Below are 17,076 nucleotides of genomic sequence, written 5' to 3' on the forward strand. Positions count from 1 at the left end.
CTTAGTTTCTTTCATGCATTATTTATCATTTCAAAAGCATCTTATTTTAAGCCATTGATTTAAGAACATTTTAAATATTTAAATATATGCACTAAGTTTTATTTTATATGCGATGAGCACTTTAAGTAAGTACTGAAGGTATATAATGGAGTTTTAGAACAACTAGATTTTTTTTTTTGTTTTAGAAATTGGTTATATTTAAAAGCTATAAAAGCCCTTCTCTTTCTAAACTTTAAAAGGTATTTAAATTTAGGATACTTCCAAAATAAAGAGAAGAAGAAAATTTATATCCATGTATTTTTGATGCCAGTGTAACAATTGGAATAGCTGTATTCTGGACAAACAGTCTCTTCATTTTTAAAATTGTCAATGTGCCTATAGCTTTGGTATGCATTCTTCTGTGTCAGCTTCTCATGTATGAGTAGATTCCAGAATGAGCTTGCTATAAGTCATCTGCACCAGCATGGCCTGTTCACTAGTCAGTCTGTAGGTTACAGGCATTCCCGTAGAGATTATTTCAGTATTATTTTGTACTTTCCTCCAGCTACTCTGAAGATACATTTGCTTCACTGTCAACTTTTCTTTTAAGTTCTGTGCTTGAGAGTGAAGAGCTGAAACCCTACAACACATTTCTTGAATTAGTAATAAAAATTCTAGAGTGTAATTTTGCTTCACAAAGAAAATTTATTGACACAACATCTTGAATTGTAATTCACCAAGAATCTGATAAATATTTATCAATGTTATAAGAATATTTACTATGTCATTTACTATGACATATGGGGTGTTTATATTTACATGATTGGCTATTCGTTTCAATATTTTTCTAGTATATATTATATATTGAATGACTTTGTTCTCATGTGTATGCACATATGCAGTTTTCCTACTCAATGCGATATATGAAGTTTCCACTGGTATTTCATTCCTTTTGAGAAGGATAGGTTTTAAAATCTGGACTACAATTTAGAAGATCAACCTGTAGGGACTGTATTTTTTTGTGGGCATTAATTACAAGTATCTTTCATTTGTAAAGGGCATGAGTTGTTATCTGAATTACAGCAGCGTCGATTTAATGGCTCCGATGGAGGGGTCTCGTGGTCTCCTATGGATGATGAACTACTGGCACAGCCACAGGTTATGAAGTTGTTAGACTCTCTCCGGGAGCAGTACACCCGCTACCAGGAAGTCTGCAGGCAGCGCAGTAAGCGTACACAGCTAGAGGAGATCCAGCAGAAGGTGATGCAGGTGGGTGTCAGACTGCCGTGCCTCATCCTTGTGAATTCTGGGTATCTTCCCTGACAATGGCTGTCTGTGTCTTCTTTATGTCACGTAGAAGACTTAGGAGATTTTAGACTGGATTCATATATTCATAGGGAGCATCTACACTAAAGTGAAATTATTTTTGCAATGGTGGAATTGATTATTTACCTCACTAACAAATGACTTCAAAAGCAGCTACTTTAAAACGTAAATGCTTTCTATATTCATTTATTCATAACATTTGAACATGGTTGGTTGAGTTATTCTTAATTTCTAAAATGTATTAGACTGTTTACTATCATTGTAAAGTATTTATTCTAGCATACACAGGTAATACATGTGATGTAGATAATTCTAATCATAAATGTACCCATTTATACTATTAATAAAAACAAACGTACTTAATGAATTTTTAGTTCCTTTTAGAACTGATTTTCATACAGAATATGGCTGAAAATACCAAAACAAATATGAGATATTTCTATTTGGTGGGTTATGGTAGATTTTTATCTACTAAAAAATTAAGAAAATAAATCTTTAAATAATTTTATTTGAAGATACAAGCTGGCACAGCTAGAGAGGTGGCTTAGCAGTAAGAGAGTATACTGTTCTTGCAGAGGATTCAAGTTCAGTTCCCAATACCCACTTGAAGGGCTCCCAGTTGCCCGTCACTCCAGCCTCAGGGGATCTGATGCTGTATGCTTTTCTGTCATCCACAGGTACCTGTGCTTTTATGTATACACCCATGCACAGACACACATGTACACATAACTAAAAATAAAACCTTTAAAAACAAGTACAAGGAGCTTGAAATACAAAGTGTTCTTTTAAAATCTAGATTCATTAATTCTCTAGGTAAATATCTAGCCATAGTGCCAAATTGTATATAGGTTATAAAAGTAGACTCAGTTTCGTTTGTTGATAGAGGTAAGGAGAAAAGCATTAAATATCACAAGGAAAGAATTAAGAGTGTTTTGGGCATTTCTAGACTGATTGTTGCTGTGGCTGCTGTAGTCTGGGAAGGCCTAGCAGGAGGGAGCAGAGGTTGACTTTATTTTCTAGGAACAGGGAAGATTTTACCACACAGAAGGAGGGTTACAGGAGGCTGGCATTTTTTGGTGGTGAGAGAATAGTGTAATAAGGGTGTGGTTTTGGAGTCTTGGATTGCCCTGGAATCTATAGAGCATCTTCTTATTAATTGAAACATGTATGGAACCACTTATGGAAGAAACCCAGTGTTTAGAAAGTGTTTAGAAAGAACCCAGCTCTCTAGTACTGTATATTTACTAAACTAGACTTGTCTCTGTGGTCCAGGACAGCAGTGTCACATGTAATAAACTCCTGGGTGACAGGTTGGACACTTCCTGAAATGTGTGGCCCAAGATCACTCATTGTCCACTGTGGCACAGGGGAGCCAAAATGTTGGATGCCCCTGCGGAAAACATTAGCTGACATTCCCTATAAAGGCTAAATGTTTAGGCTTTATGGATCGTGTGGTGCTTCCTGTAGTTTCAGCTACTTAGCCTTCCTTATAGTATAAGGAATGTATAAGTATAGTATATGTATACAAATGTGCATGGCCTGTTTTCAGTAAAACTTTATTTTCAAAACAAGTGGTGGCCAGAGTTGGCCTGCAGGCTATACTTTGGGACCTCTAACTAAATTAGTAAGTTATGAAAGGAAGATGTTGAATTCCAGGCAGAAAATTGAGTTATTAACATTAATCACATATAAATCAAAGATGTCTGAGCATATGTTTAATTGTGGTTGTTTGTAGGTACTTGTTAGTATGTTAAAGGCAGTCTGTATCGATTATACAGACTTTATGTTAGAATTACCTGTGACAGCACAGAGCTGTTTTGACACAGTGATTGGGACACAACTCAGATTCTGAACCCAGTCTGCCTGGATCTTTTCTTCTGAGCAGCTTGTCCCTGGAAGACTGTTCTATGCCCTTGTTTCTTCCTCCAGAGACAAAGCAATTATAGCAGTAACAGCAGTAACACACCTATTTTCTAAGACTTTTAAATGAATATTTAAAATGATAATTTTATAAAATCCTTAATGCCTGATATGTAACAAGTTCTGGCTTTTGGGTTTATGCATAGGCAAAAGATTGATCATCATATGTGTTTTGCTGAATAGAATAGATCAAAGAAGCTCATGTATTGACAGATGCATTTTTGAATGCCCAGTTAAGAGATTATAGAAGGGAGATTATGGTGATGATGATGATATTTATAATGATTATGCTAGCTAACATCATTGTTAAAAACAGATAAATTTCACTACAGCTCAGGGGTTTTTGTTGTTGTTGGTGGTGGTGGTGGTTTTTAATTTCTTTTAAAGACAAAGTCTCACTTTGTAGTGCAGGCAGGCCTTGAGCTCATCATTCTCCTGCCTCATGCCTCATCTTGAATGCAGGCATTTCAGGCATGTGTGGCCACACCTGGCTGTTTTCTTTGTGAAGCTGCATGCATGCTGCTCTACCAGTGGTCAGCATGCAGCATTCCCACAGATTTAAGGGAAAATCTAGTGCCTTTGCCAATATGGTTATTTAAATGTCCCTACAGTAGCATATGAGTGACATGCTGAACACATGGCATACACCTGAGTATCTCACATATTTGGGGAAATAATTTATGTAAAGCTAATTAGAAAGTTGCACGTCTGTTTGTGTTAAATCAGAGAACCCTGAATTGTCCACTTGCCTGTACTAACATTACTGAGAGCGTGACGCACGAGCAGTGGGTCGCTTTGATAAGCTGAGGGCTAAGTACTCACATGGTAATGTTCAATCACAGCTTAGATGGACAGCGTCAGACTTCATGGGGATGCAGATATTCCCCATGCTGCTTCTGTGAAGTTAGGAGTTAGGTGTCATGGCTCCTGAGTAAGCAACAACACCATTTCATTGAAGAGGCTGTGGTCATTCCATTACTTACTGTGCCAGTGTTCCTGCCAATGCTGCAAGTGTTAATTTTAGAACATGTGCTTTTCCTCTGTTCTAGAGAGAGGTCATGGGTGCAGAGTAAGATGCAGTCTCAGTAACTAGTTAAGTGCACAGCTGGAGGCTCTGTTCCCAGTCCCCAGACCCTTCCTGCAGTCCCTGCAGTTGGGTGCTTGGCTGCCTTCCTGCTGGGGTTGAGCCTCTATGCATCCTGATACACCCAAGACATCCAGCTGTGAAAACAGTTGTGGACTGCCATAGGCAGTTCTTGGCCTGTGCAAATATTTGTCCTCACGGGTTTTAAGGATACATCTCCAAGGTTATACTTTGCATTTAAATGTATCAATAACTGTTTGAAGGGTCATATTGTTAAAGATTGTGTATAAAACGGTTTTTAAAAGTAAGCTAACATTCATATTTGACTCAGTAAAGTGTGAATGAAAATTTTATAACACCATTTGGCAAGCTACCATCATTGATGCATTTAAATGGACTTGTTTACTAGGCATTGACCTCAATTTGAATAATTGTATTAGAAATAGTCATACAGTTGCTGCATCTACACTATGGCGTTCCATACTGAGGAAAACCGGTTTCTGTGTGCATTAAAGCTGTGTGTACTCATACATACAGCTCATGTGATTGGCTTTCTGTGTCAGTGAGATGTCTGTCCTTTGGATGAAGCTCATGTTTAGGTTATGGCTCCTCTACGGGTCTATACTTTAGCTCACTTTTGTGTCACTGAACTAATGCAGCAGACAGACTACTGATGTAGACAGAGGTTTGCTCTGTACAGTCCACAGGCTAGGAAACTCAGGTCAGGAGGTGTCTGGTGATTGGGCTTTCTTCTGTGTAGAAGGTAAAAGGGCAAGAATATGAAGAGAAGTGGGCAGCACAGGAACCCACGAAGACAAGTGTACATTCGTAGTTAACTAATCAGCAAGCAGCACCCAGTGTGAGTCTGAGTTCTGCCTTCATCTTAAATAAGACACACGGGGCTACTGTTAGGATGTGCCAGTCTCTGTGAAAGACTTGTCATGGTAGATTGTAAGTCTTGACCTCTCCACCCTCCCTGGAGTCTAGCTGCTTCTGTCCTCTCATGCTTTATGGTTTGGTCTCTCATCTGTATTTTCCCAAGAGGCTTGTACATTTCTTAAGAAAGTGTCTGTGTTACCTATTATATCTAATGCTAAAATATGGAATAGTAATGGGTGTCTTATGTACACTGACTGGCATTTCCCAAAAGCAGTCCTGCACATTCTCTTCAAAGTACTCGTGGGAACAGAGCCGGAATTCCAACTGACACTTGTTCATGTCTCCTCTGTGAAAGTGACACTGTCCAGTGAAGTAAAGTAGGTCCTAGAGCCCTGCTCCCATAGAGATGCTCAGATTAGAGACTGAAGATGTTGAAGACCAGACCCCTGTTTATTCTGAAGAGTTCCTGCCAGCAGAGCTCGTAATGAACTTGAGAGTTCAGCCAAAAGGAAGGAAGCTCAGCACAGTTACTCCAGTTGCTCAGCAGTAATTCTGTTTTACTTTTGAGCTTTGCATGGTAGTATTGAACCTAAAAGCACAAGTTTGTATACTAAGGCAGTAGAATATAAGATACAAAGACAAATCACAGAAGACCCCCATATGTGTAATAAATAGACATTTGCAATGTATTCAGTAATAACTGTATGGAGACATTTCTTTTCTACTTGGCAGGAATATTTCTTTAACAGTAGTTTGTGTACCTTGCAAAGGTTATTGGAAAATACAGTTAAAACTTATTATTGATTATTTTGGATAGAATCAAGTATTTTACAGGACTGATGTATAATGTACGCATTATTCATTAGCATTCTCATCATTGGACAAGAAAGGTCCAATGGATGTATTTCCAAGGAAAGTAAAACAGAATTAGAGAAACTACTGTATATGACTGCTGTGTATTACTTTCATATAATCATGTACACATATAACAGCAGAGTTTTGAATATAGATGCAATAGCTGTACATATTAGGGTGAATGGGTTGGTTGATTGGACAGTTGGAGAGAGGTAGGGAAAGGGGTGGCCTGTTTAAAACGAGGTTTGTAGACTTATTAAAAATCATAGTAGTTTGCACATGGAAAATTACTACAGTAGTGCTAAGTGAAAATCACAGGATAGAAGTCACTTGGATCGTAGGAGTTCCCTGAAGCAAATACATCTAGAATGATACAGGAAAGCTGCTTTGAAAATTAACAGAAGGAGATGCACAGTATTTCCTTATACTGTATGTTTATATAGTTATAAAAAAGAATGTATAAGCATTCAAAATTGAGTGTGTGTTAATCCCGTGTTAGCAGAAATGCACCATGAGAGACAGATTGTTGTTCACTATGAGGCCATCCTAGCAAGCGTTGGTAGCATCTGTGCCACTTTGTGAGAACTGTCCTAAGTTTAGGTTTAAGTCACTGTACATCTAGTCTGGATTCTTTGTTGTAACTTAGTAACAGGTGGCGCTTGATGATACTGTTCCCGCTCTGCTTTATTAGAATTCCTTAACAGTGAGTGTGCAGGAAGAGTTAGCAGAACCTCCTGCATGAGCCTGATCATTACTCTGTTCCCCGAAGCACCTGAGAAAGGCTGGAATGTATCCAGCGTTACTTGGTAAAGTTGCTTCTACTAAAATTCACCCAAGATCAGGTCTGAACTGTTAATATCTGGTGGACTACAACTGGGAGCATCTTTCAGTTCAGTGATTCACAATGGAGCATGAACCTTTGATGCTAGCGTGACTCATATCTAACCCAGATGGTTCTTGCCTCCTTACACCTGCCTCTGTGACACCACAGATGAGGGCAGGGGCTGATCATCGTGGCAAACTATAGCTCCCCCTAATAGTCACTGGAGCAGAGTTTGTGAGGCTCCTCCTCGAAGTCTAGATGTTTAGTTTATTCTAGGAAGACACCTAGAACATATTAAAGTCATCTTATTCTTGAGCTTGTTACTAAAGCAAGAAGGTGGTATTTAAACTTTGTTATTTAACAGTTTTCAGTGCTTTGGAAAGAACATTCCACTGAATCAGTACACATGTCCTTTGGTCCTAATTTTTCAATAGTATATTGTTACCTTGGACAAGTTACTTAACTGCTGAAACTCAGTTTTCTGAAATGTTCAGTGTTGTTTCTGATGTTAGCCAATGTCATTTCTGATGTCTTCCCCAACTCTAAATCCTAGTTAGCTAATGTCATTTCTAATGTCTTCCTCAACTCTAAATCCTATAGTTCTGGATCTCTTGTTATAAGTAAAATTTAACCCTCTTTAATAGACGCTTCCCAGTGTTTTGTTTTGTTGGTTTTTGATTTGTTTTTTACCTCAGCCTGGCAGATAATCAGATGGCTAACTACAGTGTTCATTTTTCCAAAGTCAGGTTTCTGGTAGTGATATCTCAGTATAAATATGTAATTCCAAAAGAGACATTTACTGCAAATGATTTTTAAATATTTAATAGATATTTAAAAAGAATTTAAATAATTTAAGTTATAAACATTTGAAGAATTTAGGAATTTGGGGATGGTAAACTAATGAGAATGAAAATTTGAAAAGCTTTGGTTATTTTCATCTTACCTTTTCATTTGTAGGTTGTGAACTGGCTTGAAGGGCCTGGATCTGAGCAACTGGGAGCACAGTGGGGCATTGGCGACTCCATCAGGGCTTCCCAGGCCCTGCAACAGAAGCATGAGGAGATCGAGAGCCAGCACAGTGTGAGGAGCTTTCCCTCTGCCGTGGGCGTCACTGATAGCTGGGTGGGACTGAGCACTGCACACTGGGTTGCTTCCAGTGTTGGTATAGGGCACGGAGTGCTTATGTTGAGTGCTTAGAGGTCTGAAAGTCACCTTGATGGCTGTACATGATCAGTGCCAGTTTGGCCTGATTCCCATACAGTTCCATTGCTTTGTTAAAGAAGCACAATTTGGATGACGTTCAGTATCAGGGAACCGGACTTAAAAATACAGACTCTTTACCAGTAAGTAGTTCCTGAGATGGAAACTTCTGGTTCTAATTGTTGTTTCAGCTAATATTAATCATATAGAATAATGGGTTTCATTGTGAACTTTTTATAGTTGCATATCAAATGCTCTAATCATATTCACTTCCCCTTTAAGACCCCGCAGTTGTCACCACCCCCATCCCATTTCTCCCTGCTCTCTTTCCTTTTCCAAGTGGCACTCTAGTCCTCAGAGTGAGGGGCCTTCTCTGCTCTACTGGGAATATGCAGTAGGATTATATGCTGAGAGCCACCCCACAGCCGTCGTTAAACACAGGAAATCAGATACGAATCGGGCAATAAATTAATCCCAAAGCTGATTGTAGAGAATAATGGCCGAAAAGAATTTAAAATGTAAAACTTTGTAAGAGGAGGAATTCAGTATTGTTTGGGTTCTGCTGTGGGTCAGTCAGCCTGGCCTCAATGTGAAGCTCATGTCCAGTTTGTGAGGAAGACTCTCAGTTTTCTCAGGCCGTGTCTTTACGTTGATTTTAAGTAGACTGGATACAAAATTGGAAAACTCAACATTGAATCTGTTAATTTGCATCTTCTTAGAATATCTTCAAAAACGTGTGGGTGATAATAATGTTGAACTCATAAGAAACTTAAAATGAAATCCTATAATTGAAAGCATATATGTTTTAATGCATTTCACAGTTTCCAGCATGGATCTCTCTTTTATGGTTCAACAAAGTTGTCGTGGATAATTTATATTTAGCTTGTAAGCCCTGTTCCTGGGGTTATAATTTTCTTAATTCTCTTGTTTCTCTTTGCATGGTATAGTGCCAATTAGTGTGTTTCTGGTTTTGTTTTATTTTTTGATATTGATTTAGTTTGTAGAAACTGTGTGAATTATTCTGGAGTGCATTATTATGGCATAACTGGATTCTGTAACTTGTTCGCTTATTTGGTTGTTGAAATCAGTATGTGGCATAGAGCATTGTTGACTTTATCTGAGAGAACTTAATTATGCAAGACTTTTAGTGAGAGTTTGTGATGTGAGGATCTGAAGAAACGTTTGTGTTTTGTTGTTTTAAAAAGAAACCAAGAAAACCAAGAAGAAGTAGAAAATGAGTTATATACATACCATGTATACATTCACACTGGATTGAAAAACACATTCCATGTTTTATGAAGTGTGGAAAAAGATGCAGGTTACACACAAAGACATACCTGTGTAGCATTGTCTTTACAAGGTCATTAAATTACTTTAAAGAAGCAATGTACTTATAGGGTCTGTGTGCTTCTGGCTACTTTTGTGTGCTGAAATGTATACAGAACTTTAAACTGGAAAGGACTACCAGTTGGTGTGGGGATATCTAGATGTAGTTCTTCATTGTTCTCTAGATGCACACTGCTGACAGACATACATGCTTCATTGGCATCGCAGTGCCTCTCTGTGTGCCCCAAGTGCTCCTTTCTGTGTCTTTTCTCAATTTCATGAATAAACTCAAGAGACAGTATGTTCTTTTTTACATCTTAATTCTTATGCTCTTGGTACTTGTGGACTTGCAGAGACAAACTGACATCTTCACTCCTAGTCCTCAAGGAAAGCACTGATTCAGGCTCCTCAGAGATTGCGCTTAAGTCATTCATTGTATAATTGGGAGGTGTAGAAAGACTGGGTGGGAGTCTGGACTAAATGGAGTCAGCCACAGGTTACAAACAGCTAAAGCTTGGTGGATATGGACTTTTATTATTTTGTTATGTTGCACTTTTGTTAGATTTGAAATTCTTCTTGTAAGGTTTAAAAAGAGGATTGCAGTGTTTTAACCAATAGGTGGTGCTGCACTGTTGACTTATGAAAAGGTTGGTTGATAAATCTGCTAGCTTATGATAGTTAAGGTTCTGATATTTAGCATTTTATTCAAGACTTTCTTAACTGAGTGTGGCACAGCACCCACCTATAGAGAGTTACCCTAACTTTGAGGCCAGTCTGGTCAACATAGCCAGTTCTAGACCATCAAAGACTACATATTGAGATCTGTCTTTAAATCAGCCAACCAACCAGCCAACCAGCAAACCAACCAACCAACCAAAACCCTTATTTGTTCTTTGTAAATAAGACCCAACTGCTGAAAGCATTAATTGGTGTTTTTCAGGTCTTCTGAAATAATGACAAAATTTACTATTGATAGCTAACAAAGATAGTATTTGGAAATGTTTACTATACCATTTGCATTAAATTACAATGTTAAGCATTAAATTTAAAATTTCATATAAAAGCATAATGGAGAATTAAAACTAAAAACTCAGTATGTTTGGCTGTTTAGGATTAATATAAAGAAGAATGAGAATAACACACAGTTCTATGCAAGGGATTCATAAGGGATTATGAATGTCTTTGCAAGCTAGACATTCATTCAGCTTTTTAGTACAACAGAAAAAATAGAAAGGAGCACGGTAGTGGTTATAGAATCGGATAAGAAATTTTAAAATATTTTGGTTGAATCTGGGTGTGGTGTTGCATACCTGTAATCTCAGAACTTTAAGGCAGGAGAATTACAAATTAGAAGACTCCTTCTCTCAAAACATTTGAAAAAAAATTAAAAAATTAGTTCAGTAAAAATCCTTTCAGGTTGGTAGAGGCAAGTGAAGTAGGAAACCTGTGTGAAAGTATGGAGTATGGTTTGTGAAGCCTTGTTAGCATTCTGCCCGTATCCTGGCCACAGAGACCACATGTCCTGGTGTGTACCATCTAATAGGAACCAGTAGTACGGGTGTGCTTAACACATCAAGACACGTTTCCTCTTGATACATCCTGTGTGGGAATCACCCTGGTAGCGTGACCTGGCAGTGTTTCTTTTGTCTGCATTAGGATGCTTTTCCTGCTACAGCTATTGTAGATGCTCAACATTCCAATGGTACCCCACTGCATGTACACTGGCAGCTAAGACCCAACTCTTAGTGCTGCAAAGAAGACACTCAAGCTCATTGGCTACTTAAGTCTTCATTCAAGCCCCAGATCTTATGCTTTTTCATTTTACTATACTTAATCATTCTCCATACAACAGATGTACAAGCTGGATAGATCACGGCAAATGATGATGGTAGTCTGCTCACCTGAGGGGTACATTCCCCTCTTTTGTAGGAATAAACACTTTAATTAATTTTCAGTACATATTATAGGCAAGCGAGGTCCTCCATGACTCATCCTAGATAGACCGATATGTCTTTAGGACAACCTGAGTTATGTAAATCAGTAAAATCTTTATCTCTAATCAAGGTATTGGTTTTTGAGACACACCAGCCCTTGTGTTATATTTATATCCTTGGCGAGGTTACAAGAACCTGTACACCCTGGGGCCCCAACAAAGAGTTTAAACCTTCTGATAAGCACCAACCCAAGTGAAGCTTGAAGTTCTCAGTGAAAAATTATTTTCTAGAAGGCTAACCCCTTAGTGTATTGCTTTGCTTAGAATCATTGCAACTTCTTTTTCAGGAAGTAGACATATTTCTTCAGAATACTAACTAAATTTCTAAGTGCTATAAATAAGACAGTGAAATCACATTCTATTTGAGAACATGACATCAAGTTTTCTCCATGATTCCTTTCACATTAAAACAGCCATTCTTGGGCTGGTGAGAAAGGTGCCTGCTGCCAAGCCTCATGAGTTGAGTTGTGTCCTCTGTACTCATGTGGTGCTCCTGAAAGGTGTCCTCTGACCTGCCCCCATGCTGCACATTAGCACACAAGACACCCAATGTAAAATAAGATGTTGACATCTACTCTCCATCAGTCTTTGTAATAACTTTTAATTTTTTAAATTCCTTTAAAACTAATTACGTTTCTAACATAACCAATAAAATAGTAAGACAGTTCTTAGTGCCACCATTAATGCAACAGTAACTTGACCTCTACATTTTTGACATTCTAGGCAGAGAGGTCTTTGTTGTATGGCTTCTCATATGTATTACTACTGTTTTCTTCTTAGTCATGTTAACAGACATTGCCAAAAACCATCTTATTACCTACTTAATACCAAGTCTGCAATGGCTATTACATTTTCTATATTTATTCAGTGTGTGTTAATTGAATGCAGTGCTGTGAATTCTTGAGTTGTAGCAAAGTCTTACCATATAGAATTTACAGTTGAGTCAGGAGAGAAGGGGGAAAGAGAGCAGTAGAGAGGTGTGATGCTGAGGCAAGGCCTCTCTGAGGACATGGCACTTAGTCCCTGAACCTTCAAATGTGTCAAAGGAGGAATTCAAGCTCAGGACACTTGAGATAGACACCTTGGTGCTGGAAGCATGCTGCTGCTGCAGAAGCATGATGGAGATGGGATGTGGGTGTTGCCAGGGAACAGGGAGCAAGGTGCTGAGGACAAGTCTGCAGTGAGCCTGTGACGCCTTCCAACCTGTAGGAAGAAACTAAAGCCACTTTGAAGCCCTTTTTGAGCATGGACTTGTGTGGAGTTAGAGGTAATAAAAATGAAGACTAGAGATTACTAAAGGAGGGAGCAGACTGTGACAAGATGGCGAGTTCACAGGGTGGAGCCAGGGCTGCTTGTTGGTGGAGGAGCAAAGCCGTGGACTGAGTGTGATATGATTAGGACAAAATTAGGAGAAATTTGATTCGGAGAAATTCAAAAGAGAATAGGAAATGAGCATTGAGAATGCCTAGAAGGGAGGTGTGTGTGTGTGTGTGTGTGTGTGTGTGTGTGTGTGTTGTAGACATGCATTTGTGTACAGGTGTGTATATGTTCAAGTTTGTGTGTGCATACATGTATGTATATGTGAACTTAGAACATTAAAATGTAGACAACCTAAAATGTGCTTTTAAATATATTTCAGCTAATGTATATGCCGATGAAAGTAATCAGTTGAAAAAACCGTGGTGGGCGGGACGGACAACATAAGTGCAGAGGCAAAGCTGTGTGTCTGCAGCAGTGGACCGACTGCAGAGCACTGGGCGCAGCTGCTCACAGGCGCAGGGCTCCAGAAGAGCTCACAGGGTCTCAGGCGGGGACATGAGAGGCTTCGGGTTCTTCAGTGAAACAAGGAGTGGGATCTTAGGAACTTTATGTTCTCTGTCATCCTGCATCTAGTCAGTAAGTGAGAGATAAGTGAGTGTGCAGGTTGTGAAACCATGTTCTCTGTCATCCTGCATCTAGTCAGTAAGTAAGAGATGAGTGTGTGTGCAGGTTGTGAAACCTGAGGAGAGATCATGAGGGGCAACAAGGTCCTGAGAGAGTCCAGTAAGATACACGTAATGCAACAGTGGAAAGTGTGTGTGTGTGTGTCTGTGTGTCTCTGTGTGTGTGTTGGGGAGAGCACAGGCACAGTGCCAGGAGTGTGGAAAAAGAGAAGAGTAAAAATAATTTCTCTTTGAAAATTACATTGCAGAGTAAGACCTAACATTGTGTATGCCAAGTTTTGTTGTTTTTTTTTTTGAGGTCGTTGATATGATCAAGACACAAAGTGGGATATGTACATGCATGAGAATTTGACATTCTGTCCTGCCATTCACTACCCAACAGTGTGTATATGGGGGGGGGCAGCACTGAAAATGTATTTTTCTTTATGTTGCATAAACATTGACTGAATGACCGTGATGTTGATACGCTATCTAATCGCTATATAATCTGTGGAACATTGTTGTATTGTGTTCTGCTACTGACCACCATTGTATAGCACATGGCTATAGTGCCATAGCCATGGGAGCTGGTATAGTCGCAGTAGGCAGAGAAGCCTGGGTCTAGGTTGTGGGGAGTACATGTGTAGACGGAAGCCTGGCATGGGTCTAAATGGAAGTAGTACGAGTCCGTGACCTAGGATAGAGGGAAGAAGGAGGCTGCCGAGTTCTGGACAGTAAACCTGTAGACACGGATTGGTGGAGCCGGTAGGGTTGTAACGTGAGCATGCTAAAGGAGGACAGTTGGGATCAGGCCTTGGAGGTCAGAGAACAACGGAATTCATGAAATTGAGGTTTAGGGGGCTGGTTAGTAGCAGGCAGTCAGCTTTTGTGGTGTCTAAGGTAGGTCAGTGAGATAAAGTGAGATTAATACAGTTCAGAAAGGGAATCAGGGAGTCAAAGAGACAAATTCAGGAGTTGGTGTTGGTAGATGTCTACATGGTGGAAATGTTGCTAAGAGAAAGCCAAGCCTTTGCGACGCCCCACTGTGGATGGGAGACCTGGCAAGGCGAGATTCAAATGCAGCAGCATGCACTGAGGCAGTGGTGGGGTTTGGGGGAGTAGACAGCAACAGTCTGGAGGTAATGATGAGGGATGAACTCACCCAGGTCTTGTGGGATGTTCTTGATAAGAACTATAGTTAGTCTGGGCCCCTGTGTTTTCTGGGTGCAAACAGGCTCCCCTTAGAGCAGGGAAGAAGGGCCATTTAGAAGGCCCAGAAAAAACTGGTTTGGGGCAGATTTGGGGGTCACAGTGGAAGGATGTGATTATCCTCTATTTAAATAATTCTGATTTGCAAAAATTTCTGTTTCTTTTCTTGAGAAATTATAATTAGTGCCTCAGGAGCAAATCTGACCTTTAGTTTGCTTTGTAATGCCCCTGTTACAGGAGTGGTTTGCAGTATATGTGGAGCTGAACCAGCAGATTGCAGCACTTTTAAATGCTGGAGACGAGGAAGACCTAGTGGAGTTGAAGTCTCTACAGCAACAGCTTAGCGACGTTTGCTATCGACAGGCCAGTCAGCTAGAATTTAGGCAAAACCTCCTGCAGGCAGCTTTGGAATTTCATGGTGTGGCCCAAGATGTGAGTACCTGCTCTAGTTGTCTTCCCTGTCTCCAAATGATCCAAACAATCTGTACAAAACTTTTGTAGGTTTGCATGCCCCATGATGACTTTTCTGGGACAGTAATTTTCTGGTGGAGGTAATGAAATGAATTTCTTTAAGTTATTTTGCTGTTCTGCATGTGATTGAACCTATTTAACTAGCGCATTCCAAGCTAGTAGTTCATTTTGATGGTTTCTCAATACATATGTTTTTGTAACATAGACAGAAAATGGAACCATCAATAACTTGTTGCATTCTGCTGACCTTCCTGGTGCATGCATCCGTGTGTCCCATCTTCTAGATAACATGCTTTCTGATTACGCATCCTTATCTTTTAACTGCATAGTCTTTCCAAGTGTATTTGTGATGACCTCATTAATCACTGCAGACTTGAGATGCCGGTTACATCAGGGTTGTCTCTTTGCCCCTCTGCTTTAGTTGTCTCAGCAGTTGGACGGCTTATTAGGGATGTTGTGCGTAGACGTAGCACCAGCTGATGGAGCATCGATTCAGCAAACTTTAAAACTGCTTGAAGAGAAGCTGAAAAGTGTTGGTAAGCAGATTTTAAAAATGCTGAAACCAAAGAGTTCTTTGTAAAAATATTACCATGGTTAGACAGTTAATTTATATACTGAACTAATTATCATTTACAGTGGACACAGAAACAAAATATTGAAAGGTTTTATTCCCGTGAAGGGTTATAATTTGTGCAAAAGCATTCATTTTCCATTGTGATTGTTCAGTCCTGCCTTCCTTAGGCCTTTACTTCCTGTTACTCAGTCAATCTACAGGTGCTATGTCTTGCATATTCCAGGGATAGCTATGTGTAATGCATGCAGAAACCGCAATTAGTTTTGAGTGTTCCATGGCAAACCCTGCATGCCCCAAATTGTGTTTTATTCTGTGATTTTGTTATGTTTGTTGCTATATCCTAACCATGAGAAAAAATAGTTGGTTTGATTCTGTCCATTGTATCTCCACTCTGGGAGTAATCCCCAAGGCAAAGCGTGCTCCAGTCCTATTAATCTACCTCTGACACTTGACATCAGGCCCCTTTCCATGTGTGTGCAGTAGGAAACGGGGAACTTCTAGCTGGAAGTAAAACTGAGAAGGGGCATTATACAACAGGAGTGAATGGAGAAGATGCTGAACAGTGAGGCGAGGTAGTAGAAAGTGATGACACATGATTGAACCAAATTAATTCATTATGAAAACAACTTCAGGGAATTAGTTTAAAAAAGCATTTTTGTATTGACATTTTACTTGCTTTCAGCCTTTGTTAATGGATGGATGGTATGCATAATACTATCTAGTATTTCATACATCAATGTGCTTTTAAAGTATCAGAAGTTTTCTTGAGCCACACTTTTTCTCAAAAGAGAACTCCTGTGCACATGTCTAACTTGGAGTGTATACATCTTGAATGGTGTTTGCCATGGCATATGAGCTGTAGTAGCCGACCTCATAGCTAGTGGTAATCCTTTTACTTTGATCATATATTGTGAGTGATTCTGCAATCTCACAAATATTATACATTTCTAACAAAATATGTGCACCATTTCCCTAAACAATGGAACACAAAAGCAAAAGGAAAAAAATAGAAAATCATATTTGCTGAAATAGAGATTCTCATACTTTTAGTTTTTAGAAGTAGTCACCTATGCAAGATTTGTGCTTTGAAGATACCATTTAGGGAGTATTTAGCAAAATGGAAAAGAGTTCCACTTTAAGCCCCATTTAAAGTTTCTATTGCTTGAGATAGTCAAAGGTCTGTATCCTGGCGTGTCAGTGTCTAAAGCTTCTACATTTAAAGCCCATGTGTAGCTGTTGGGGGAGACACCCTTGTTAAGAGACTCAATCCAGTGTTGTTTGTTTTAGATGTGGGACTGCAAGGCTTACGAGAAAAAGGTCAAGGTCTCCTGGATCAGATCTCCAATCAGGCTTCCTGGGCCTATGGAAAGGATGTTACTATTGAAAATAAAGAAAACGTGGACCACATACAAGGAGTGATGGAAGACATGCAACTTAGAAAACAAAGGCAAAGTTTAAACGTTAATGTTAAATTTTATCAAGATAACATGATAACAGTTAAATACTCTATATTTT

At 39.3% G+C, this 17,076-nt stretch overlaps 1 protein-coding gene across 2 annotated transcripts in view; it reads left to right on the forward strand.

The window, feature by feature from the left end:
• Positions 1 to 17,076, forward strand: part of Sestd1 (SEC14 and spectrin domain containing 1) — a 127,321-nt gene that overhangs the window by 99,484 nt on the left and 10,761 nt on the right. For both annotated transcript variants that reach the window (XM_028762927.1, XM_028762928.1), the window contains 5 exons: positions 1,037 to 1,248; positions 7,824 to 7,946; positions 14,754 to 14,948; positions 15,409 to 15,523; positions 16,849 to 17,008. In XM_028762927.1, the coding sequence (XP_028618760.1) occupies positions 1,037 to 1,248; positions 7,824 to 7,946; positions 14,754 to 14,948; positions 15,409 to 15,523; positions 16,849 to 17,008 (805 nt within the window). The remainder of the gene's footprint in view (positions 1 to 1,036; positions 1,249 to 7,823; positions 7,947 to 14,753; positions 14,949 to 15,408; positions 15,524 to 16,848; positions 17,009 to 17,076) is intronic.

The sequence above is a fragment of the Grammomys surdaster genome, unplaced genomic scaffold (assembly GCF_004785775.1).
Source record: "Grammomys surdaster isolate TR1022 unplaced genomic scaffold, NIH_TR_1.0 136, whole genome shotgun sequence".
NCBI lineage: Eukaryota > Metazoa > Chordata > Mammalia > Rodentia > Muridae > Grammomys > Grammomys surdaster.